Source organism: Athene noctua, chromosome 1 (assembly GCF_965140245.1).
Source record: "Athene noctua chromosome 1, bAthNoc1.hap1.1, whole genome shotgun sequence".
Classification (NCBI taxonomy): Eukaryota; Metazoa; Chordata; class Aves; order Strigiformes; family Strigidae; genus Athene; species Athene noctua.
Window position 1 is genome coordinate 121,455,944 of NC_134037.1, and position 26,632 is coordinate 121,482,575.

General features: G+C 42.4%; 1 protein-coding gene across 1 annotated transcript; it reads right to left on the reverse strand.

Annotated features, from left to right (window-relative positions):
* Nucleotides 1-25,669, reverse strand: HAO1 (hydroxyacid oxidase 1). The gene is made up of 8 exons (XM_074927030.1): nt 25,533-25,669; nt 17,351-17,502; nt 8,684-8,939; nt 5,096-5,271; nt 4,280-4,371; nt 935-1,093; nt 586-655; nt 1-196 (listed from the first exon to the last, which is right to left on the reverse strand). The coding sequence occupies exons 1-8, from the start codon at nt 25,667-25,669 to the stop codon at nt 126-128; spliced, it is 1,113 nt and encodes a 370-aa protein (XP_074783131.1). The 3' UTR covers nt 1-125.
* Nucleotides 25,670-26,632: the final 963 nt, after the last annotated feature.

Genomic DNA, 26,632 nt, shown 5'->3' on the forward strand with positions numbered 1-26,632 from the left:
TCCTGCAGACTACCCCTTCTCAGCCAGGATTGCAGGATAAGGCCCAAAGAGTGAAGGCAGTTGCTTTTTGTCCAGTAGCACACTTTCTGCACAGCAGGCAACACATGAGGCAATGGTCTTCAGACCTAAATCCTGGAAAACAGTACTTGATGTCTTCGTATCAGTGTCCTGCCAATTTCTTCTACTCTCTGGCATCCTGGAAGAGAAGTTACATCTCCGTTGAAAGCCCTGCTTTTCTACCCCACTCTAAGCTTTTTCTTTTTCTATCCCATAGAAATCTACATTCTGTCTATGAAATCCACCCCTTAGTGACCAAGTATTTGCCACGACATTTTACAAATTTATTGCTCTCCTCGGGAAAAACATTTTTACTTGTTTTTACTTAATCTACTCAGTTCCCCATCTGTAAGACAGAGATAACAACAACTCCTTTCCCCATCTCTCCATAGCCTAATCTGTTTATATCACAAACATTGCCATCTCCCTTCTCTAGGTTACAACAGCATCCTGCCCAGGGCAAATGAAAGCTATGAGGAAATGTGAAACACAGGTGGTTATTGCTGAAAGAAAATGTCGATGTCTCACCTGTCAGTGCCATTGCCAGGCGAAACTCTTCCTTCAGCATCTGAAGAACTTCTTTTGCTCCTTCTTCACCCTGAGAGATTAAGAGGCAATATGCACTACTGTGTGTACATATAGCTCATGTGTGTAGATACAGACATGTATACATGGGTCAAAATTTTACATACAGCCAGAACTCCCCAGTACTTGTCCTAGCAAATTTTAGATTAGATGGTCTGGGTACACACAGACACACTCAGATACCATCACACACGCAACCCCTATGTGCACACATACATGCATACACTAAGCATAAGCAACAAGTCTGTAAGCAAACAACATCTAAAACCAGAAATTTTATTTTATAACTTACTTGATAAACCAAGCCCCAGATGAGAGGTCTTCCAATGAATACAGCTTTGGCACCAAGAGCTAATGCTTTGAGAATATCTGTGCCTTTTCTTACACCTCCATCTAGGAACACCTCTGCTTTCCCCTCCACAGCTTCCACAATTTCAGGCAAGACATCAATCTAAAAAAGTGAAACCAGGAATACAGCTTGTCCACTTCTGTAACCCTATTTATTTTTTGAATGAGTTTTTACATACAGGATCCAAGCTTTAAATAAGCTAAATGAGCAATTGCATACCTAACTGTATGCATAAATTACACAGCTTGGTACTGAAAAACAGCAGTGACTTAGCACATTAGTAGATACATACAAAGGTCAAAATTTATTTGGAGAGTCACATATAGAATAAGAATCAGCAGGGTCACACAAAATGGCCCTCTGATCCCATGACATTTATTCAAGACAAGCCAGTATCAGACACTCATGAAGAATACAAGAAACAGCAAGCACAGAGGAGGGCTTTCCTTGATACTACCCCCCAAACTTCTAGTGTTCACTAGTTTGGGGCTGAAGTTGAATCTCTGTCACTTTTTAAATAACCATCTCCACCTTCTCGTTTGAATTTATTATTCATTTATACTAAAGGCCAAGCTAGCATCCAGGTACCCACAGGCAGGCATTGTACGTATAGTTATGGAGTAAGAGAAAGATGTGCCCTGAGGAACTGTGAGTTGGCTGAAAAATTTTAATGAATATATTTTTCCTTTTAGAAAATGCATCTTGATTACAGGAATAATTGCAGAGGAAATGTCTTCCTATAAGAAAAAAAATCAGCTTTCCTCCAAGTCTTGAGCAAGGTGGGAAATGCTTTCTTTTAATGCATGCACATGTTACTTTCACCAAGCTCTAATTATTCCCTACACGAGTGATAAGGTAACAGGAAAAAGGATTTTTACTGTTCCTAAGTTGCAAGTAATTAACCAGTGAGCTAAGTAACATGTCCACACCATGCAAGAGGTCGCAATGAAGAGATGAGCCTCCTGAATTCAAGCCTCAAACATTAATTACAGGGCAACCATTCCTATAATGCCTAAATAGTTCCTATACATAAAAAATCAGGAAAGACCCAAAACTGATAGCCAAATACTAAGGAGACTGGAAACAGTGTGTGGTAGTAAGACAAAAGGCACACAAATTCATATCTTTCAAGTACGGATATAATTCATTTCCTTTCTAATGAATAAAAAATGACTAGGAGATGAGGGGGAAAAAACTTGAAAGAACAGTTTGTTTTTAGATTTGGAGTAAAATTTTCTTGAAGTTTGGCACTTGCTGTGATTTTTTCCCCTCCCTTTGGTTTTGCTCTCTTGCCAAACATATCTATTTCCATATACAGAGCCTGCTTTCTACATCCTGACAAACTGTACCAGCACTGAAGTGCTATAATAACTAAAGTATGATGCAAACCATAATTAAAACATAGATTTCCTCGATGTGTAACTAGACACTAGAAATATTAACCAGCTTGGGTTCAGCTCACATTCTGAAAACCCATGAAATTAAAGCAAATTATTATGTTTCTAAACCAGAAACATTTAGCATGATCCGACACAGATATTTACATTGTGAAAACTGCATTGTGAAATGCAGTTCTTCGTACGATGAAATCCAGTGAACACATCAGTTTTTAGTGCCTTCTCCTCTGCACTGTTGTGTTGCAAAGGAATAATTCATAAGAAGTAGTTTGCAAGTTTAATTTCTGTTCTATTCCAGTGGGTAAAAAAAAATAATTCATAGTTCTTGAGCTTTTGGATTTTTCAAAATGTTTTTAATATCCTCATACATTCTTCCTGTTGGACTACCTCACACAAAGACTTGCCCAGGATTTTCAAATACTCTTAGTGAAATTAGGGAATACATTCTTAAAAGGAGACAAGAAGATAAAGAGCACAGGAGTTAAAGAAGAAAAATTCATTTCAGAAGTATTAGGCACCCACATTCTGAAAATTCATTTCTCCTTAAGGTGTCTAAAACTGAACGGCTGCACACTCTCCAACAGCATAAAATCACATTTGAAAAAGAAAACTGTCAGTCTCCCTTTTGAAACTGAAGAATTCCTGACGTCAGGGCATCTTTTTCCTACCAGTACCCAGAAGTACCTGGAGACAGCCCAGCAAGAACATCTCAGAGGATCATGCCTCAACTTCATTAACCACTTAGAACACCATTTGTGCTGGCATTTGGCTCCCCAGGGCAGGGCTTGGCTGGTGAAGGACGAGTCAACACAACCAGAAGACCAATGGGTCCATGTGAAGACATCAGAAAATCAGCAGGTGAAGGAATTTGGCTGGGGAAATCCTCAGCTGCCCCCTGAGGAGATGAGCAGAGAGTGGAAGTGTTCTAAGGGAGGGGGACACACACCAGTGGGACAGAGCTGAGCAGATAAGACACTCTGCAGCAAAAAAAGGCTTACCTGTCCCCCTCTCCCTTCAGAAAATCATCATGGAAACCAGGAGGTTTTTCATCAAGGACACATTAGGAAAGAGTCACAACTGGGCTTTGATTCTCTTCCCTTTCATTTTCTTTTTACTTGTGCAGCTTTCCCACACCAAATGAAGCAACATGAGTGATGACTGGAATTCTGGGGTTTTCCTTCAGCCTGAACACATATTTTTTCATTTTCCTTTACTTCTTTCTTTTTTGCCAGTTGAGAACTTCTCAAATCCCTTTCACCTTTGGAAACAGCATGGGGTAGCACGACAAGGAAAAGGAAAAAAACCTGTAATTTAACCACTCTATACCTTTTCCAAAGGTGAAAAGGATTTGAAAGGAGAAAAAGGGAGAGTTTCGTTATGCCTTTAAGCTGTTCTGTAACTCTGTCATTTTTCAGAGGTCTCTGAAGAATATTAAAAGGGAAAAACAACTCTAGTACAACGTTCAGTGAACTGCAAACAGCAACAGGCGTTTTTCAAAAAAGGATGAGAAAGGAGAAATAAAAGAGAAGACTGGAAAAAAAAAAATTTAAGACTTTCCCGTTTCTAAACATTTAACTGATGGTAATACGCTATCTGAAATTGCTCTTCTAGATTTCCATGCAGGGTGCTGCAGCCAAGGACAGGGTGCCTAGGTAGTTTGAAGAAACATGAACCCTCGTGTGGGTTTTTTTGAAGGGGAGGCTGTGTCTAACTCAAAATATGATGTGACATACATAGGGAAGTGGAGACAGATTACTGCTCATGGGTTAAGACACATAACACATGTATTTAGAGTTTTTTCCTCCAGCTGCCATGTGTTTAGAGAAAGTAAACAAGAAGCCAAAAGGTAGAGAATACCAGACTATTGGTGCATATTGGCACCAGTACTTACAGTTGCAGGGACCCCATCAAGCTGTCGTGCTCCGTGATTTGACACCAGGATACCATTTACTCCAATCTTTACAGCTTCTTTAGCATCATCAGCTAGGAAAAAACAGATATATGTCCTTCCATAACTGGGATCTCATTGACACCATCATGAAAGCAATTTTGGCATCGCTTAAACATTGCCAGCTAGAAATTATTTTGCTAAATTATTTTCTCCAAGCCAGAATTATCAGTATGATTACAGTCATAGCCCATACTTAATGAAACCACTTCACTGTGCTCAGTGCTCTTTTGACAATGGAAATACAGCTTTCCTTTCAATAGCATACAACTTTGATCAGAGTTAGGCTTTACAATGAACAGAGCAAGTTCAATCTCCCTGGCTGCATCTGGTTTCAGCTCTTACTGCTGTGACCCAAGGCTACCAACTGACAGGTGAGCAGTGGCTCTGGTCCCTACCTACTGAACGTCGAGGTAAACACACCTGGCAGCACAGCCACACAAACCACCTGACAGCTCCACGTGTTTCTGTTAAGCAGTTGCTTAAATAAGTTGTCTTGGTTGCTGGGTTCCTAACCATGCATAAGACCAACCCTTTGAGTGCTTTTGGGTCTGGTTTTGGCAAATCTTCCCTGTTTAGCACAGCACAGAAATACAAATGTGCATCCCACCATTTTTCATATTAGCAAGGCAGATGCTTTCTATTAAAAAGCAATGCAATTCTATGTGGTACTACAAAAATTTCCCCATTATTTCCTTCTCTGGTGCCTCTGAGAAGGGACGCCTGGCCTCCCCCAGGGGAAGCAGCAGAGCTACACACCCCTGAGGATTCCTTTAGCAACGATGGGCAGTGAGGTCAGCCCTCGAAGCCATTTGATGTCCTCCCAGTTGACACTTGCATCAATCGCCTCAGCTACATACACAGCCAGTCCACTATTTTCGCCAAAGTTTTTCCCTGAGGAGAATGCCAGGTTGCTGCTTGAAAAGTTTTTTAATCTAAAAAACAAAAGACATAGAAAAATAGTCACAAATCAGTCCCTAATACCAGCATTCAATATACCTGTGTTAAAGCTTTGCTGTACTGCAGGGCAGGAGCAGAAAAAGCCCATCACTGCGTGTCAGATCACAGTCCTTACAAAGCCAAAACATTTGGTTGGCAAAGTCCTTGATAACATTGGTGCAACTTTCTCTGGCCCAAGGCAACAGTCCTATTTTTTTTCAAAAAAAATAGGATAAAGTCCAAAATCTAAGTGTTCACCATCAAATCTGCAATCAGGGGGAAAACCCAGCAGTGAGAGCACTAATCTGGGCTCAAGCATCTGTCCTTCCGTAGACCTCCTGTGTGACATTGGGCACAACGCTTAACCACTCCTTTTGCCTTCATAAAATAGGAACTACAGTATCTGCAAGCAGCAGTGTGAGGTTAAATGCATCAGAGGCTGTGGACATTCAGACCCTAGAGTGGTACAGGCTGCATGTGAGAAGAGAACATCAATCTCATTGGACATAATCCAGGACCTGCTGAAGTCAAGAGGTGCACCTCCACCTAACAGTAAAAATCCCCTAAGCTTTCATGCAGCAAATTTGGTTTTACTTTTCTTTTTCCCCTCTCTAAATCCAGGGGATTCAGCTACTGGAGGAATAGGGGATCATGGAGGTGGGAGGAGAGAAGAAAGAAGGAAAATTTTGTTAAGATCCATGAATTTTCTGGATCTGCATGAAGCCTTGCAAAGAATTCAGAATTTTCATCTGCTCAGCAAGGCCAACATCCAGTCAGTTCACCTTCTGTCTTTTTGCATGTTTCCTTGTAAATTGTGGGGGTGGGGAATGAAGTTCATATAAAACATTAGCTATTACTTGCTCTTTAGCACCAAATCAACCTTACTGGTTCTAGGAACTGAATGGCAAGTGACAGCCCCTGCACGGAAGAGTTCACAGACTTACTAGACAAAGCAGAGGGGGGAAGTAGGGAAAACAGAGAAATTCAGGCTGTGCTTGTATTGGAAAGCTGAAGCAGCCTAAGTGCTCACAATCATTCAAACACCATCAGTGACATCAGTATCGCCAAGGACACCCACATCCCACACGAGGCTAACTGCTCTTCTTCAGAAACCGTCTCTCACTGCACATTGCATTATTTTATACTCATATTCCACATTTTGGGAAATGCACAGGTTTTTTCTCATGGAAACTGGCTCGCTTCACTGTCGATTTCATGCCTGCAACAAGCAGCATTTCACATGGCTTTTCTGTACAGCTCCAGGCCCAGAAGAAAATGGGAAAGGAGCAGGCTCTCAGCAAGATCCAGCTTTTCAGCTGTTGGTTTGTGGAGGGTGGGGTACCCAGAGAAAAACAGAACCATGGATAAGATTATATAAATAACCGTTGTTTTTCTTGGCCTGTGAAATGCAGATCAACACTTGAATGAATGTTGCCTTACATACATTTCTGAGCACAATGCCACCTTGTTGTTGCTTTGAAATTTTGTTGAAAACCTGAAGCCAAGAAAAAGTTATCACATAACTGAGCAGAGCCCCGCACTAGGAGAGTTTCACTGCCGACTCTGCAACAAAACACTGTCCAAGTGTCATTCTGAAATCTGAAGTGATTAATTCGAGCCTTTAAAGATTATTGCAACTTCATATTATTTCATATGGTTCACTCCAACAAAATGTTGTTGCTGTTCCATCAGTGGGATCAAAGTGTTTCAGAAAGGCTCTACTGCTTTCCTTGAGTATTTTTGGCTTATTTAACTCACATTCAAAACTCTTTAACCTCAGGCCTTAAAATGATACTGCCCCTAAAAAAAGCTATTTAAAGTTTGGGGGTTTTTTTAAGGTAAAATGACAGTGTGTATTGACAATGTTTTGTCAATCACAGATCTATAGCAGGATTACTATATGGGGCATAATGCATACCAGTGTACTATATTTTCATCTTTGATGTGTCAAAGATTTTTTGTTTTCTGGTGCTTTCCTCATAAGACTGTGCTTCAATACAGAAATCACAGGCAGAGTTAAGGCTGTTCTGTCAACCTTCATCATACAATCTATTAGCTTCAAGTACAAGTGTATGGGGGAGACCCAAAACCCAAGCTCTGGAGGGGTTTTTTGCCTGCAAGGTGAAGAATCAGATTCATTGCACAGTCCCATGGCTTAACTTTCAGTTTGAATATTATGAAAAAGAAGAAAGACCTGAGGATGTGATATTATATTTCTTGATATGTACATGTTAGATACGGTATGTACATAGTATAACGTAAACAGTCTTAGGAGGCATAGGAAGAGCACTTCAGACCCATTGTTAATACTCAAAACTAGCTTTCACCCAGAACTCAAATCAAAGTTAAACTGTTTCAAAATACATTCAGCTATTCTATTTTTTTTTAATGTTTAATTTTTTGTGTTCATTTGCAGCCTCTGAATAAGAGCAAACACAGTAGTCTGTAGTATATGCTGTGGCAGACTATGGCCACTACCAAGACCTCCTTGCAAGATTCTCTCAAGATTTTTAGCTCCATTTTGCAAACCCAAGTCCTGGATATCCCGTCCAGTAAATACTCTTCCAGCCAGTCCATGGCTGCTAACACTGTGCCAGCATTTTGGCATATGTTTATCAGGGTGGTCTCTCCAGTCTACCAGTTTATATTTGCAAAAGGCTAGTGATATCTGTATCCTTACACCACTACTGGATAGCTCTGTTAAAATTAAATGCTGCATAGGCCCTGCAGTAGAGAGGAACTAGAATTAGTGCTGAAGTCAATCATGAGACCACAAATTCTTCCAAGATACAGAAAGTGTCCCAAAACACACTTGGGGTTAGAAATTGCCCTCGTGGAGAATTTAGAAAGACTGATACCTGTGTTTCTCTATTTGAGTAAAAGAAGAGTTGAAGTTGCTTGGAAAGGGGCTCTGTGGTAGTGACATGGCCCTGGACCCAGAGCAGTGTCGTAGGATAACATAGGTTAGAAGGGACCAGTTGGAAGGGCCTTTATTCCAGGCCCCCATTCAGAGCACAGCCAACTCTGCAGCTAGATCCAAGTTCAAAGGCAGAGCAGGGTGCACAGGGCTGTGTCCAGATGGGTTTTGAAGACATCCAAGGATATATTGACAGATGTACAAAGAAACGCCCCATCGCTCTAGCTTCATCATCTGCAGCCTCGTGTTGCCTGGCACACAGAGCTTTTCACAATCTTCAAAGAGCCAAGAAAGCTTAGTTTTGGCCCAAAGCAGATCACAGCCCAAGCACAGCAAGAGATATGTGCTCAGTTCCCTGATATTATCACCCAGTGCAGTGTGTGGCACCTGGAAGAAATTCCTTGTGCCACAGACAAGTTTCTGTCACAGCAGGCCATAGTGACCATGGCACTGCCACACACCCACCCCACATCCCATCAGCAAGCATCTACCTGAGGTGGGGAGGAAGCTGGAACTTGTTACGCACATCGTCGAAGCGCCTGCCGAGGAGCGGTGTGTCCACCGTCACGAAGATCCCTTTGTAGCCTGCTCTCTCCGCACGCTTCACAAGGGATTTGGTAACCTCCCGGTCCTTGTACACATAAAGCTGCAGCCAGTGAAGGCCATCTGGAGCTGCTTCAGCCACTTCTTCAATGGAAGAGGTGGCCCAGGAGCTCAGCATCATCCCTGTCCCCATCGCCTGGCAGGCTGGAGGAACACAAGGTTATATTTGAGATTAACCAAACCAGAGACTTCTCTAAACAGGAGCACTTGGCTCACCAGAGTGTGTCGGTGCATGTAATTTCATCTTGCCTTTCCTCAGTGTTAATGCATTTTCAGCCTTTGAGGGAATGCTACATTAATATCAGTTACTAACAGCAGTGGGCTGCTGCAAGCACTTCATGGCTTATTTTCTCTATAGGCAAATTTCTGGTGACTGCTGTCTGCATGCTGTTTGGGATGATCCCTGCTCCAATACTGAAAATAAAAAGATATTACGATCAAACTAAGCCTAACCCATATTAATAATTCTTTATCTTACGGGGAAGCCTGTTTGTAAGTCCCTAGCATCTGGCTACCACTTGTCAGAAATTTTGGCACATACATTCAAGGACATACACACACATGTAGTTTTAAATAATCTAAAAAAAATGTATATCTATATCTATATATATAATATATATGTATATAAGGCTACCAACTTTCTGAACACTGCCACATTGCGGCAGATCGGTGTTTTGGGTCTCTCATTCTCGACACTGCTCTTCAGTTCTCCTCACCACTGCTGCACATGCTCCCTTTAGCATTTTGTCTGCTTTCTCCCACCCTCAAAATTTTCACTAGCATTAAGCCTATGATTCTTGATGTGCTCTTCTAGTAAATGCCTGTTGTCATACCTACAGGGGTATTACAGGGTTTAATAAAAACAGAAGGACACAGTCCAGCAGACAACCTCTTTTAAAGACTCAAGGGGGAAGCTCCACTGTTCTTTGCTTCAACAGTTTGGCTGCCTGTCTCGTGACCTGAAGGAAAGGAACACCACATCCATTGTGTGATCTCACACATAAAGCTTGACACTTCAACCAGTAAAAAAAAAACAGAACCAAAAAAGAAGTTCTGATCTTACTGAGAGTTGGAGAAACACATCCCAAGTGGCAGTCCCGACCCAGAACACCCCAGAAGTAGATACAAATATGAGCAGGTACAACAAACAAGTGGTCCCCAAAGTCTTTCGCTGGGGCCAAAGGGATGGGTTCTCATGCCCAATGTGTTTTGACCTCTCCTCCTTTACCTTCAAAAAGCTGTGGAGTGAAATCACCCCCAAGGTGTGGGCAGCCCCAAGGTTAAATGTCATTGAACAATCCCAGATGGGGTCAAGCAGCTGGAGGCTCTGTGCCAGCTGCCTCCCTGGGGGTGATTTCCAACCCAGGCTGCACTACAAACCAGCTAACCTCATACAATTATACTGTTATGAATCTATCACTTATTCTTTTTGGAGTAATCTGTCACTTAATGTAAAATAAAGGAAAACACACCGTAAAGCTAAAAAATATTATATAAAGCCTTATTTTTCTTGGTCTACTGCAGTATGCATATTTTTAATGTAAATGGACCTCTGTTTCAAAATGTCATCTCCAGCCCATCAAGGAATTAAAAATTGGTCTTTATGACAACATTTTGTTAGATAAGGATTAAAAGTCTCTTAGAGTGGAAACTTATGAACAGCTTATTCAAATAAATTGGTTACGCCCTCCCAGGGCCACTACACAGCTTTCAATCATTAGAAATACAGTGGCAATGACCCAAAACTCTTTACATTGTAGCCATTTCATTTCTCCCCTTAAAATGACTGAAAATAGTTCCCTCTCACAGATTAAGTAACTAGAAATTAGTTTCTTCTGAAGAACTGATGCATACTCTGAATGCTTAAAATCCTGTTAAAATCAGCTGTGGTGGGTTATCTCAAATCCCGTAAGTGATCTGCCAAATCAAGTCCATTAAGTGATGCTAAGAAGTAAGGGATCCACATTGCTGTTGCTCTGTCAAATATGAGTTCATGAATGAGAGGAAGGGTTGCTAGCGCAGCAATTGCAAAACCCTCAGATCAGATAAGGGAAAAATGTAAATGTTATGGTTCAATCTGCCTTTAGGTATCCATTTATTTCCATGCTTTCTTTTATTCTCAGGTCTACTTCTACAGCCCTACGGACACAAGAATAGTTGCAAAAAAAAAAAAAAAAAATTAAAATAGAAACTGTGCAATAAAATATATTCCTTGAATAGAAGACTTAAAACCCAAAATACCACCATATCCTTTTGACTTATCTGCGTATGTAGCAATAGAGAAAATAATGTTTTAATCTTATTTCAGATCAGATTTAAGCAGTTTGGTTCAATCAGAGTTCAACTATCCCAAACTGGGTTATGGCATTTTCACAAAAGCATAGTCACAAAATTTGCCTCATCTGTCCTGTAAAGTTAACGGGTCTCTGGTAAAGCACCAGCTCAACACATGTATTTCAGATCTGCATGGCCAAATTCAAAGTTCACACACAGAGAATTTTTCAAATTTTAGAGATTCCAAGTTCCAATTCTGGTTGATCTGTGCTTTATCTTCGTAATTTTAAAGCTTATTATGACAATTTTCTAGACTTTCAAAACCAGATGATGCATGGTCCTGAAGAGTTGCCAGGTTGTTGGGTTTTTGGTTTTTTTTTTTTTTTTTCCTACCTCAAATCAGGTTTTGCTAAAAATATTCTTCCACTTCTTGCCCATTTAGCTGCTGTTGAAGACAACAGAAGCAATTCATTTCAGAAGCAATTCATTTCCTCCAACAAGTATATTTTACACTTCAGTTTTGGGGTGCTGTAAGTATGTCTATTTATTATTACAAATCAGTACTACTAGATCCATATTCCCACGGGATGCTCTTGCAGCAATATGTGACATTTGCCAGAGTTTAAACGTCAAGTTTTTGTAAACCAGCCTTTCCTCATGTCATTTCAGATTGCTTTTAGCCTTTTTTTTTTTTTTCCCCTCCCCAGGTCTTCTTGTAATCCCAAGCATTGCCCAAAGCATACATTTACCTTTGTACACACTGCAGGCTCCCATCGAGGTCACTGACAGTGCAGAGAGCGTGGCATTAGCTGCACGCAGCACGCTGGGGAAGTTTTCAATACCAAGACAATAAAGCTTTGAGTTATTTGTCCCCCATCTTGTTTCAGGGCCAAATGCAACTAGATTTGGGCTATGGTGGGGTGCCTAGGAAAGGGGAGCATCACAGCCTTTGCTCCTCGGCTGCTTTGAGCAGGCACAGGTTTTTCAGCCCTACTGCTATCTGCTTGTACTTAGCCCAGGGAAGCCAGGAACAAGAACAAACCTCATCAGGGAACACAAACCGCTATAAAATGGGGCTTTCCTCATTCTTGGGGAATTCAACTAAAGTACTCTACATTTCAATAAATCAAGGCTGACCATTGGACAGCACCCACTTGAGAAGTCCACAGGAGAACAGAGCAATAACGTTTTTTGACCCTTTTTTCATCCTGAAACTTCAGAGTCTCCTTTCCCCACCTGATGGAGCATCACTTCATTAAGTGCCTTGGGAAGGGTACGGAGTTTGTCTCTGTGGGCAACCCAGAGGCCACATAATTCAGGAGAGGACACTGGAGAAGAGGCCAGTTTAAGCTTGCATATTTTATCAGGGTTACCTTGTAGGGGAATGGGAACTTGCTATTTTTCTCTAGCTGTGCAAATTCCCATCATTTCCCTTTTTGGGGCATCTCCAAAGCACAGCAGCCAAACTGCCCATGTGGTCATTTTCCCCTGAATCCACCAGTGGATCCACTGTCCCCAAGTCAGGGGCCAGAGGACGTTCCTTGAGATCAACACAATGTCCTTTTGGCAGGGTGGTATTTCTCAAGAGAAGTAGCTATGTTCTTGGAGCTGCATCTCCTAAGAAACAGTTGTTTAAAGTACTTAACATTACTCTCTTGACAAAACGCACTTGGCTGAGAAATCCCCTGCCCAGCCTTACCTCACTCACCGCTTACAAAATGCTGCATGCGAGTTGTGCCTATAATGTTTTTGTTGACCCAATGCATTTTGTCAGCTGTGCAGGAAGGCTGGAGACAGAAAATGGGTCCGGCTGGTCTTGGAGGGCTGTCATGCCACACTGCCTGCCCACACTTGCATCAGAAAGTCCCCTGGACATGCTGGTCTCAGAGAGGAGTCAGGGCCAGGTCAGTCCAGGCCATGTTGTTGCACATGAATATTGTCCTCTCGATGACTCTGGAGTAGTAATACCTCGAAATTAATGTATTTTGTGGAACACTACATAGTTATCTGGTGGAAGATGGATGCAAAGTCCTGCTATTTTCATTGTGGCTGAGCACAAAAAGCAATAAACTGCAAAATCCCTCCCTCACAGTCACAAGCATGTTCAATGAGCACAAGAAACCTGAATTCAGATGTTCAGCAGCAAAGCAATCAAAAAGCCCAGCAGAAGTCTGTTAAGAGCCAAAGGAGCAAAGGTGTTGTTCCCTCTCCAGTGGAAATGATAGACCTGCCAGGAACTCAGCTAAAACAGGGGAAAAAAAAAAATCTTTTCAGTCAATATTCCTATTCTCTATTTGGCAAAGCATACTGTGCAGTCACATCGCAGGTGATGGTGAAACCCTTCTTGCGTCAGCAGTAACCCAGAAAGTCGTTTGAGAGCAATTGCAGAGGGTAAACATAAAATCGCCAGATCTGAGCAACCAGGATTCAAAGTTTTCAAAAGATCTGGCCAAGAAAAGAGCCAGACTGTTCCACTTGACTTCAAGCAAGTCAGACAGAAGTCAGGTATAGCAATAGCCCTTCTGGGTTAAAACGAGAGAACATAAGGTAGTTGGGCAGTAAGAGAGCATTATGTAATTAGCAGCAGTATAAACACAACAGAAATCTCAATAAAATAATGCTACATATCTGTTTATAATCTATTAAGGTTTGAAAAATATTGCTACTTCTTGCTCAGCAGCTGGATGGTGCACAAGATTTTTTTTCTCGGTGTACTTGAAGGTGGGTCCTGTTTAGAGGAGCACGAGCAGTGATGGCATGGGGATCACAGTGGTTCGCAAGCACAGCGTGAAGTCGGGATGGCAAAAATGGCTTTGCGTGGAGGAATAGTGAATCTTCTGATGGATGAGCAGGAAAAAAAAAACCTCGAAGAATCAGAAACATTCTGTTGAAAAGTGTTTAGAGAACAGCCCTTTGCTCTTTAATGGTGGCTAAGATTATTCATCAAATCTGGCAAATATTTTTAGTTAAAGAGGTTGAAATTGGAGTGGGAAAGATGAGAAAAATTCACCTAAGTCAAAATGTCATGTGTTGATATTTTCAAAATGGAAATGTTTTCTTCTGTGCTAACACTTTTGTTTCAAAACAGAACTATGGCTAAAAGCATTAGCTAGTAGGAAAATGAAATAAAACATTCTGGTTTGGATCAAATTAAACATTTCAGTTAATCCAAAACAATTTTCCTCCCAATTTTTCAGTTTCTACTGAACAGAAAATCCATTATTTGGACAATTGCCACATAACTGATGAACTACAACTAAAATCCTAGGGAATATACTTCAGTAAAGACTTGGAGAGACTGGGACAGCTGCCAAGGTCCATGAAATTGTTTCAAGGACAAGAGAACTTTCTCTGTAAGGAAGGACTCCAGGTCCATTTAAATGTGTCAAAGAAAACTGAGGAGCAACTTTATTGCAGCCTATATAGACAATAGTTTTTTCTTCTTGGATGTTTGGTTTTTGGGGTTTTTTTGGGGTTTGTTTTTTTTTTTTTTGAAGTCTAACAGAAGCATAAGTAAATCCATCATCTGGATTTGAAGCTGTACAAGTCTTGACCATGATTACAGCTTCTTCGGCTCAGAGTGGAGTTAGTTAACCTTTGGAATAGCCTGTGTTGTGTGGCCTGCCACCAGCAATTTTTAAAGTTACAATTTAACATTTTTCCCCAAAAACAGCCTTTACTATAGAAACGGAATTGTCAGTGAAGGTATGTTTAAGGCAAGCTGCCACACTTTTCCCTGCTTTGGGTACGATGCATTCTCCTTTCCACCAGCTTGACTGATGCAGGAGAGCATCCCTCAAGGAGCAGCAGCAGTGAGGGGTAGCAGCTCCCAAACCACTGACAAGCCCCAAAGCAAGGGGTTGTGAGGGCAGGGACTTTTACCTAATGAGAGACACCATGACATGCCCTTGTCCTTAGAGAGGATGTTTATGCCACGAGGTGCTGGCAAACCTGCTGGAAGAGCAGAGCAGTTCAAAGCAAAATGCTGATGCTTAAGGGAATTCCTTGACAGGATCAGGCATCGCTCTCAAAAACACAAAAAGTTAGGGGAAGGAGTTGTTATTGCTACCTGCACCACCCTGCTCTGCAGGTCAGGATTGTGTGAACACAAGATCATCTCTTGAGGTTTAACCCCAATCAGGCAGACATGTAGCTTGTGGCAGTGCTGAGAGGTGCCCGGGCACACACACGTGCACACTGTGGGTGCTCCAAGGGCAGCTGCCGTGCCCCCCTGATGTGAGCTAGGGCACTTACTACTTCCCTGGCTGGGAAGGGGCAAGCCTCACACCACGCTGTGCTTTTCAAGGATTGTCACAACAGCAGAGGCACCACCCCACACGTTGCTTCCGAGACACCTGAGCCAAAAGTCAAGTTGACAAAATATGCCAGGCTTTGCAAAAGCCACAAGACTATGGATCATACTTTCTTGGCTTGTGTAAATTAGTGCAGCTGAAACAAAAGCTGATTTAAAGCAACCAACAATCTGCTCACTTATGTTTCAGAGGTATCACAGAGTTTAAGAGAAGTTGGATGTGGCAAACCCCCTGATCCCGAATGTCCCAAGTCTAAGGGAACCTTTAAGCCAAACAAGTACTTTACAGCTAATCCATGTCATCTTATAAGGTCAAAGAAAAAGCTTGGCCCTGAATGTCCCACTCCACCTCTAACAGAGCACAAAACCAAAGCCGGATTTTTGCTACAAGAACCTCTAATGCAATACAGAGGGTGTGATTTTAATTACGCTCCCCTTTGAAAGTGATGAAAAATCTACCAACTCCCATGGACACGTTTATCTGACCGCACATTCAAACTGTTGCCAGTACACCAAGCTCTCCTAGCTTGAAAATCCAACAACATTAAACACAATAGTCATATGTTAAAGTTCAAAATTGTAAGTGCCCAAAAGTCAGGAAATTCCAAAATTAAGTTATCTACCACGACCATAACTCAGCGCTGGTAGTCAGCCTTATTGTACTACTCAACTTTACATGCCACTATAGATTTATGTCTTAAAACATGGCCGGGCCACAGCATCGGTGGGAATTTTTACTAAGGAACATGCTGAATTCTGTGTGTTTCGAATCTCGCTCTTAAACATCGCATTAATATGTTTGCACTTAACAGTATAATGCTTCACAGTTTCCTCCCAGCATAACCTGGGCCAGAAATAATCCGCGAGAGCTGCCAAAGGACAGGACAGCACCAAGGCGTCCCACCAGACGCAGCTTTGCAAACCAATTCAAGGTATTCGAGCTCCATCGTGTGGAATGCGCCTGCATATACAATAGGCATAAAATCTTCGGCTTCCTAATAAATCTGTTGGGGAGGAAAAAAAAATCCTAACCAAGACGTATCCCCAAACTACTATAAAATTCGAGAAATCTGCTTTTACGGGGATTGCTGCCGGAGCTGTGCTGCAGCCCATCACAGTGCACATCGCAGCAACATGGCTTTTTAATGAGAGCTGAGGCCTACTCCCACCGCAGGGCAGATATTAGACTCACTTCACACTAGAATTTGCTGCATTGGTCATGGAAACACTGTTAGATGAATTGTTCAGCAATGCACAGGATTTTTTTTTTTTTTTAAATATTGCCTATTCAGGATTTATATCCTTTTTCATTCAGAGCTGAGTACTGAAACACACAGCCCAATCTAGTTTCCATGCAACAGGCACACCGTGTGACCTTTCTCAGATTTTGTGTTATCCTGCAGCTCGGGTTAAAGGATTAAGAAGCCATTTCACATCTGAATTCTGGTTAACACCCCATTTCTTGCAGTCTTTTAGGCTGCAGCCTCCATGCTGACAACATCTTCATGCAGCATCTAGCCCAGAGGGGCCCTTATCTCACTGGCTCCCTGGGATGCTCTCGGAGAGCTCTCTTCAAAGCTAGTATTTTTCCCCAGCCAAGCAAAGACTTCTGAATTTCTAGAAGCAGTTCTGTAACAGGAAGAATGTTGCCATGACAATATCTGTAGTTACCTTTATAGAATGTATAGAGAGTTATATAGATATAGTTTTCAATTTTGTATTCCTTACGACTCCCCTCTTACATACTGCATTTCTCATCCCTGTTTCATCATGAGTGAGAACCCGCAGACAAAACAGGCAAAGGAAGACAGTAAAAAACAAACTCCAAAATAGACCCAATTACTCTGAGCAACAACTCAAACCTATCCTGGCCACAGCATCAGAAGCAAGGAACCAAGCTGGGCTGCACCCCCAGCAGATTACTCTGCTCATCTCAAACTCATTGTGGGGGGCACTTTGCATGGTTTACCTTTAGCAGTACCCATCTCTCCATCAGCATGAGCCATGCGCTGCATAGCGGTGGCTCCGACGCAGACTGGCATGCTGATTTTTTGCCCCAAGACTGAGGTTGACAGGTCCATCACCGACACATCCCTGAGCACCCGCGGGTATAGCTTCCATCTACACAGAGACAAAGAAAGAGAATAAAAAGCCAGCATCATCAGGGTTATTTACGGTTCCCAACAGACAAGAGCAGATTTTCCTGCTGTCAAGAGAATCGTGGTGAAAGCTGTACTGGGGCTGTAACAGAACCTTGTTGTGTGACCAACAAAATGCACAAAGGCAGAAGGGAGTGGGCAAGGAGGGACTGAAGTCTGTGGAGCATGAAAGAAGCAAAGAGCCTTTGAGTATTATTGGTGGGTATCATTTGAAAGAAATGACAGAGGCTGCAAAATAATAAGGTTCATGGTGAATCTCAGCCTCCTTAAAAGCCCTAGGCAGAACTGGATGACAGCGGGTGTGCAGGAACAGGAGAAGTCATCAGCCACCCTCAGTTATTCCTTCTATGGATTAGGGAGCCAAAAGACATGGGATTTTTGCATAAAACCAGCCTGGCCAGCATGTTTAGCCTTCCCTGTGCCTGTGCTAAGGGTCTCTGCAGTGAGACTACACAGAAACAAATTTCCACGTGGGAAGCAGGATGGGTGCCCTGGCTTTCCTCAGCTCCAGGGTGCGTGGAAATCCACTGCACTGCATCTCTGCTGGCATAGAGATCGAGTCGCTTTGTTCAGAGAGGTCCCAGCCCCGGCAGTCACCTGCCACTGCACAACACGTAGTCCCTGGGACTACAGCCGCAGCCCCAGGGACAGCCCATTGTACCGCAGGGACTCCAGGCTTCCAGGAAAAGAGCAAATGCAGCCACTGTAACTTGGTGCAGGAGAAGACCAATAAGGCAAATTATGGTCTAGTCCTTGAATGACGTGGCCCAGCATCTGCTCGACTCTTCCCAACATTGCTTTGCCTCCAACGTGTCTGCCAAAAACCGTGTCAGCCCAGAGGTGGCCTTATTCTCCACTGGGGTCTTCAGCTTGGGTAAAAATGAAAGCTGTCTCCAAAACAGAGCAAACTAAACCACACTTAATTTGAATTACAATTTATTGTAGTCAGACTGGACACCACATGCTTGCACACAGAGAAACATATCTTCACACACACCACCCCCCCTTCCCCCAACAGCAGCACAACAGTATCACGATCCCTCTTATGGGGGTCACATAGATGACACTGCAATATCCAAACCTTGGGATAGGGTCACATTCCAGGGGGTACCTGTGAAATTGGACTTTTTCTGATGATCCAGGTGATGCTGTAGCCAGCAACAGTTACTACAAGCCACAAGAGGGTGTGCATTAGCAGGAACATGGGTGTGCACCGAGCCAGGCCAGACCCTCTCAGCAAGCAGGAGTAGGGTATGCATTAACCTCTCCCTAAGGCATCCCTCCCTCTGAAATGACTCTGATGGCTATTGAATTTTCATTACAGAAAAGAATTAAAAGCTTAAGCTCTAGTACTGCTGAACCTGACTACCTGCTCTGCACTAGAATGTCTGAGACTGATAATGTTGTTATTATTAGCATGGAGATAGCAACCAGAGCCACTGTTACCCTCAGACAGCAAGTACTGATCAGCTTAAGTTTGCATATTAAGCTGACAGGTTAGGGAGAAAGAAGGAAACACACAATCTCTTAATTTTATAGAAAAAAAAAAATCAAGAGACATTTCCATAAGAAGCCTGGGACAGAGCCAGGACAAGACCCAAATTTCTGAAGCCCTAGAGCAGGAGGCACTGCCAGCTCTCCAGAAAGCTCTCCCCAGGAAGGAGAAAGACAGTTATGATGCTTGGAAGGAGATACAGTTGTGGGAGTCAGCTGTATTATTCAACGCCAAGACACACACTGCAAGCATGTCTCCTCAGACTTGTTTTCACGCTATTGTATTGGTTTGTTATTTTTCAGGGGAGGATGGGCTGAGGGTGGGACAAAGAAAACATGACTTTTTTCTCCCCCTTTCTTCCTAATCCTCATTCTGAAGGTTTTCTCCCAGCTCTAAGACATCTTTTCTCAACAAATATAAAGAAAACAGAGGAAACTTTAATAACCTTGCTCATTTTTACAGTCCAACTCAAAAACCTAAGAATGTGAAGTATCTCCCTCTTACCCAGCCTCCTAGTTTCTCTGCTATCCCAGACCTGTCAAGATTTTTGCCTGGTTGTAAAACACTGCCATCTCAAAGCACACACGTGAGGGTCAGCCCTGAAGCACCAACATTTCTGTAACGCTTTTAGCTGGGAAAAGAAACAAAGAGCAAAAATCCTCCCAAGAGTGTATGCAAGAAAAATTATGCTGTTTCAAGCAGTGATAAACAGCCTCCTTCTCACTCACATTTATGTACCATCACATTACTCCATCCATGAGCTTTTTGGGGTCCTCAGGCTCATTAGCCCCAGACTTTCAACATAAATGAATCTTCCAATGTCTTCTGTGGTTTCTCTTCCCCTTGCACCTTATCAGGTTGCATCCTCTAGACCAACATCAAGTGAATACTCATAACTGAGTATTTACTGGGTCCCACAAAAAACACCAAATGGGATCACTACCTTAATATTATGCTCTTTAAATAAAACCCGACCTTGTTTTGGAAACATGGGTGTTTTCAGCTGTGACTTTGCTGGACTCTTGAAGCGAGTCATTTTCTAGACAAGCCATAGGGAAATGCTCTTAACATCAGCAAACAAAACCCAAGAGCAGGATTTCCCAGTAACTGGAGCATGGATTCATTAGACTGCCACACACCGCCTGCTTCCAAGTTTGAGTTAAAAGATTTCCTCAATGTTTTGTAAAAACTTTGGGTTGTGGGGTTTTTTTTATTTGCCTTCTCCTCATCACCCACATATTTTCCTTCAACAACTGCAAGTGAGTACATCTTTCTTCCTAGTTGGAAGAAGGGAGATGCTGTGGTGGGGCAGGCAGTGAGCACCCCCAATTTAGGCAGCTTCAGTCACCTGCTGTTTTGAAAGAAGGATGAAAGGGAAGAAGAGTGGATTGGTGGCTTTTGGGTGGGGTTTTTTTGGGTTGGGTTTTTTTTTCCCCTTTTCTCTCCATGCTCAAAAATTTCAGAATGTAAGTTATCTTGCAGTAGGGTAAGAAGAAAGCACTTTGTTTCTCCCCCCGCTCATTCTCAGCTGTGAAAAATGCTGAATTTTTAAAACTGACATTTTGAAGCAGCTCCTCTTGTTTCCCTTCCAAGTCCGTGCTAAATAATCCCTTCGTGCTGCATCGCAAGTGGCACACTTGGGCAATGACACACCATTCAGGCAGTCTCCATCCCAACTCCAATCCACTTTGCTGCCTTAATGTCCCTTACAGCTTCGCTTCCCATCAGAAGGGGCAGGTGCTAGCACTGTACAAGGCTGCTTTTGCTTGAGGAAAATCCTTTTTCTCTCCCAGGGTGTCCTGCCATCCACACAGTGACTCTCTTAGCAGCACTTTGCAAATCCAAGGTGAAAGACATAGCAGAAATGTAGGTAATTTATTATTATAAGCATTCCTTTTCTTCTCTCTCCCCTACAACTCCACATGATTGTTTGACCCCAACCACATTCTCAGCCTTGCTTTTTTAACCAATATTTAATTATTTATACGCCCAGTCGATTTTACACCCTTAATACCTATCTACAAAAATTACGATATGTTTGCAGAAAATACACACTGATGCTGTCACTGATAAACAAATGACTGCTGTTCCTTGGGCACGACAACAAAATGCATCTTCTCCACAGGCCGCCAGGGAGTCAGTGGCAGAACGTGTCACGGCAGATTAGCAGAAACGTGTTCCTACACACACAGACACCCCTCCTTCATTAAAATGCCGAAAGGGGATATTTCAGATTGATTTCTTGAATGCCATCAAGCTAAAGGCATGCCGACCTTGTCATAAAATCTAATCTCTATTCAGGCCCCTTGGTTCTTTGACAACTTGAGAGTGAATTTAATCGCCAGACAACACGGTGCTGGAAGGACACGTGGTGTTTCGGGACACAGAGCAATGCAAGGTGAATGCTGTCAGACACTATGGGGAGCAACGCATGCTCTGACATCCCAAATCATCATCTTTGGCCTTAATGCCTCACACCAATGTCATCTCCACGTCATTTGAAAACCATGAATAAAAAATAATTATCTGGCCTCAGCCGGAACACACTGATCTTGAAACATGAGCTCCGGTTCTCTGTGCCAACCTCAATCCCAGAAGAGCTGGAAGCTAGAGGAGAGTCACCGTCCCTCGTGTTAACCTCATTTTAAACACTGGCCTTTTGGAGACATTTTGTACTCTGGTATCTGATTACAGGTCCAAAGTACTTTAAGATTCTACGCTCTCAAAAGGACAGGACATGCATTTTATAATCTAACAAGTATGGATTGCACCGCTCCCAAAATTTCATGGGCCATTCCAAAGGTATTGCAGCATCTATCAAAACTACCATTCACTTGCCAGATCAGTCCTTAACAATAACCTATTTATTTCTCTGCAAATGCAACCATTCAATTGCCAAAATAATACAGAGCTCACAGACAAACCCAACGCTGAGTTTTCTCCAAATACAATGTGGCCCAGCAGTCTCACTCACCTGAGTAATTTTGCACCACAAAGTTAAGGGCAAACAATTTATGCTCCTGGTGCAGTTTCAGGCTTTCTTCTCTTCTGTTTAAACATAAACATTTATACCTATATCTACAAATATTTAAATAAACTGCAAACATTTTTCATCATGCAACTAAGCTTCTGACAGTGGAAATCAATGGGAGATGAAGCTGAACATACTCATTTCTTTCACAAGCTCTTGTGATCTTTGTGGTTCAGGAGTGTAAAGTCCATCTTACTTCATATTTACCCACAAGCTGTGCTCAGGAACAGGGAGAAAACCAGTAACACGCTCAGGGACACACGAGGACTGTATGAGATTCAGAGTGAGAAGCAGTCCTGTGTCCTTAATGATTAGGCTATGCTTCTTCCCAACAGCATCAAAGAAAGTAAATAAAGAAAATAGAAATGTGCTGTCACGTGTTGCATCTCAGCAGTGACAAGTGAGAAACAGGTAGCTATTGAGATTGAGCCCACGGAGCCCTGTGCTCAACATGCTTCCAAAAAGGTTCAAAGGCCCATTAAAAGGGGGGGCCTTTGCAAAGAGGAAAGTCCATCTGGCTGCAAGCAGCAAGTGCACACTGCTTAATGGAAATATTTTAGTTTGCAAATAGACAGGAAGGCACTAGAAATGTTGAATGATTTAACTTTTTAATAAGCTATATAAGTGCTATTTTTAACTCTGACCACCTTTACAGAATCATCTAGGTTGGAAAAGACCTTGAAGATCATCTAGTCCAACACTTAACCTCACACTGACCATTCTCAATTACACCAGATCCCTCAGCACTGGGTCAGCCCGACTCTTCAACCCCTCCAGGGTTTTTTTGTTGTTGTTTTTTGTGTTATTTGGTTGGTTGTGTTTTGGTTTTTTCTCAATCCATCACTTTACTATCATCTCCTTCTCATTATGGACAGATAAAAGAGCACATTTGTCCACAAAACTGTAAATCACTATAACCATGATCCAGCCCTGCATCCTCTCCACTTCATACGGGTAAAGTTGGTAAGCCCCAGCAGGTGACTTCAACTGCGATGTCCAGCCCCACAACAGCCAGAAAGGAGGGGGCTGCGTGTCTCACTGGGGCAGCTGGGTTTCAGGCTTTGACCCCAGCTCTCCTCCTGCCCTGCTGGGTGACCCCCAGCACCATCACCCCCCCTTTTCTGTGCTTGGATGGACAGCCAGAAAAAGACGTAGATGTAGAGCAATGGAAAGGTAACAAGGAAAGCTCTGACTTCAGTATTTCTACCCTGTGACCTCTCTCTTTGACTGTCTATAGGTTCAGTTGTTTGAAGGTTTAATAGAATAAATCTCATTGTCAAGTCTTTTAGATTTTGTAACTGCTTTCTTAGAAGATGCTTAAGTGGCCTAAAGCTACTGCAGAAATTAGATCTTGGTTCCTTTAAGACAAATATACAAAGGGAGAGGTAGCAAACACAGAAACACAGCTTCCATCCCCGTTAGTACCTTCACTCTCGAGGGGCAGGAATCCAGCATCAAGTGCCTTTCAGCCACACCGGGACCTGGCAAATTTAATTTGCCTTTTTTTAAATGTCTTAGGCTGTTCAAGCACCGCTAATTAATATTTCCTTCAGTTCCAGGCTGCCTGCAAGCTCCGCAGTTTTGAATGCCTAAAACTGGGGGTTCTTACTGAAAATATGATAGAAGATGCCTGGAAAGGTGAGCCTGAACCACCCTGAGGCAAGGAGGTTATTTTATCAGAGGAATCTGCTCCTGCGGTGGGAAACAGCTTCAGAGCAGAGCTGCTCTTATCTCACCACTAACATCTAGCTCTGCTAATACCAAAACAGCAAGTGGACGTACCCAGCTTTTTGTTGGCCTGTCTCTGGGCAGATTAGATACAATTTTTGCTTGATCACGATTAGTTCTAGCAGTTAGCAGTAAAAAGTTCACTACTCCACAGTTTATTGCCTCTGAGCACTTTCTTTTGAGTGTCCTTAACACCTCATTTTGTTTTTAAGAGGGCAAATAACATCATAGCATCCGGAAGCATTAAAAAAAATTAAATTAAAAAAATAAGCATTAGGTGAGTACTACTATATCCCCTCCTGTTCCTATTTATTCCTTGGAGCCAGAACAGCCCTTTGGCTGATGTTTGAGTAGCCCCAAGTACAAGAGGATTTCCAGTCTGTGATGGTGGTTTCTGCAAAGAGCTAAAACATCTGGAATAAGTGGTCACAGGGGAGGTTAGTCATCGTCTTCTCCTGCCATTATAAAGCTTTTCTATACATGTCCCTAAAATTAAGGTTCTGAGCCAATTTCTGGGATCTGACCTTTGAAGTCCCATGAAGTGAATTACCACCAAGTTTCCTCCAGCCTTAAAGCTGCATGGGATTTCCAGCTGAACTGCTCATAGCCTATGGAAAAGCAACTGGAGCAGTAAGTAGGATTGCTGCTCTGGAGCAGAAAAGCAAAGCGGGGAGGGAGAAAGACAAAAAATAAATCGGAAAAAAAAATCTTGTTTTGTCTTGTTAGTCTCATCTAATAAAAAGCCTTTAGAGATTAGCAAAGACAAGTGCAGGGGGGTTAAATGTCTGCACCAACACAGCACCTGAAGGAAAGAGAAGCCATCAGCTGTTTAAGCAGCTTGGCCAGGCTCAGGCTCATCCAGCTGAGCTGATCAGCCTCCAGCTGCCTTCTTTTCTCTGCAGTGCTCCAGGGGCAGAGCAGCAGCAGAGATTCAAGAGGTGGGGAACCAACTGACTTAACAAGAGTTTTGACACTCTTGCACCGAATCTGATGACAAATGCTGACTTATTTTGCGTTGACCTTGTACTTTTGAGACAAAAGGTGACCCGAGTCTAGCTTTTGACAACAGTTCATAGGGCCAATCTAAGTCAAAATTGGTTTATAATAGTCCCCATCATTTACAAGATTTCCCAGTGAAGTGCTGACCTTCTGCTGGAATGCCCCTGAGCACTGCTTGGCCACTCAGGACTGAGCTCTGGCTTTCAGGGCTTGTTGCAGAGCTAGGATACACAACTCCTTCCTGCTAGGCTATGAGGCTTTGACCTAGCAATGCTGCACAAGCACTTACTGGGGAAGGCTGCGTAACTAATTCAGTTCAGGAAGAACAAGCAAAAGGCAAAACTGACTCGAGACATCAGAAGTAGAACCCAATCGCAAGAATCCCTTGCCAGCATTCTAGCCCAAAACATCGAAATTAGAGTTTCATCAGCTGATTATATATCGGAGCTGAAAGGACTCTTTAGAGAATGTATGGTAACAAAAGCAGCAAAAATGCAGGTAAAACTAAAGATACTAATGGATTTTAGGGACTGTTTTTTGGCTGAAAATGTTGGGTGGAGGAGTGAAAGGGAAGAGACAGTTTTTCTGAAAGTTATCTGAGTCTTTTGCTAAAAAGAAAGAAGTTGCAGAAAAATTAAGTTTTGTTCATACAGAAGAATTTAATGTTGCACCACATCTAATAATAAAGCAGAATTCACACCCCCTACCTCCCACTCCAGACCTTAAATCATCATCCTACCTTGAAAATGCTGCTACATTATCTGCTAGCGTTTCCTGGTCATCTGCTCCGGATCGGTAATAATCATACACTGATTTGGGGAGAAATTTTTTAGCATACTCTTCAAAATCAGCAATGCAAACTGGTCTTCCAGACATGTTTGCAGATGTCACTGTGTTAGTTTATTCCTACTTCCCTCTCTTTTAAGCTCTGCATTTTTGTCTGTAAATCATTAATATGTGACTTCCATCAGGATTCAACTTACCTACATACCAAAAAAAACCCCCACACCAACTCCTTGTGTCATTTGGACTTCAGCACCACGCTTTATTTCATGTGGTCAAGGACACCTAAAACATAATGGAATAGATTATGGAAAAAAGAAAATAAATCAGCAAGGAAAGAAATATGTGGGTGCAGTATGCATGACTTAAATCTGCAATAACAGGAATGTAGAGTCTCTCATGTATGCCTTTATCATCCGTAATATCCAGGAGACTGAAATGAGAAAGATACTTTTTACTCCCCAAAAGCAAAATCTTGATTTAGATTACTTATAAAAGCATGTTCCGGCCTGGACATTTAGGACAACACCTAACACAAGCAGGTTTCCCGTTATTTTCATTAAAATCCTAGATACTGAGTCAAGTTGCAGTGATCCAGGTGCCAGGCAGCTCAGGGCATCAAAAACATCCTCAGGCAAATAGCTCCTGATTTTAAGGTAATTACACCTCCACAACCCAGAGAGCTCTAGTTATTCTTAAAATGTTACAAAGTCAGATGCATTCACCAGCTGGAAATAAAACCAGCTTATCAAAGGGATGACACTCATCCGAAGTGTAACAGACTCAGCTAAGATTTCTTGATCAAATCTTGACTTAAAATTTAACAAATATACATAATTTGCGACAGTTCTACCTATTTGTTTGACAGGGAAAAATTACAAGTGTGTCGCGTGTATATAATCAGGTTTTCCAGCTGTGTACATTTCAATTAACACCACCGTTTTATTAAAAACAGATTTGGGGGAGAAGGGAGAAATTGATACCTTAATTGGAAACAAAGCCCGAAAGCACAGAGCAAGGTGTGGCAGACTTTGCAGCATGTGCAGGAGCAAAGCA

What these genes read in the sequence shown, in the direction of transcription:
- HAO1 (XM_074927030.1), bottom strand. Translation starts at nt 25,669, where the DNA reads ATGTCTGGAAGACCAGTTTGCATTGCTGATTTTGAAGAGTATGCTAAA. An exon ending in TGCTAAAGGAATCCTCAGGG is followed by an intron (nt 4,372 to 5,095) that starts GTGTGTAGCTCT and finishes GTTTTTTCCTAG; the next exon opens with CTGATGATGCTAAAGAAGCT. An exon ending in TTGATGGGGTCCCTGCAACT is followed by an intron (nt 1,094 to 4,279) that starts GTAAGTACTGGT and finishes TCACTTTTTTAG; the next exon opens with ATTGATGTCTTGCCTGAAAT.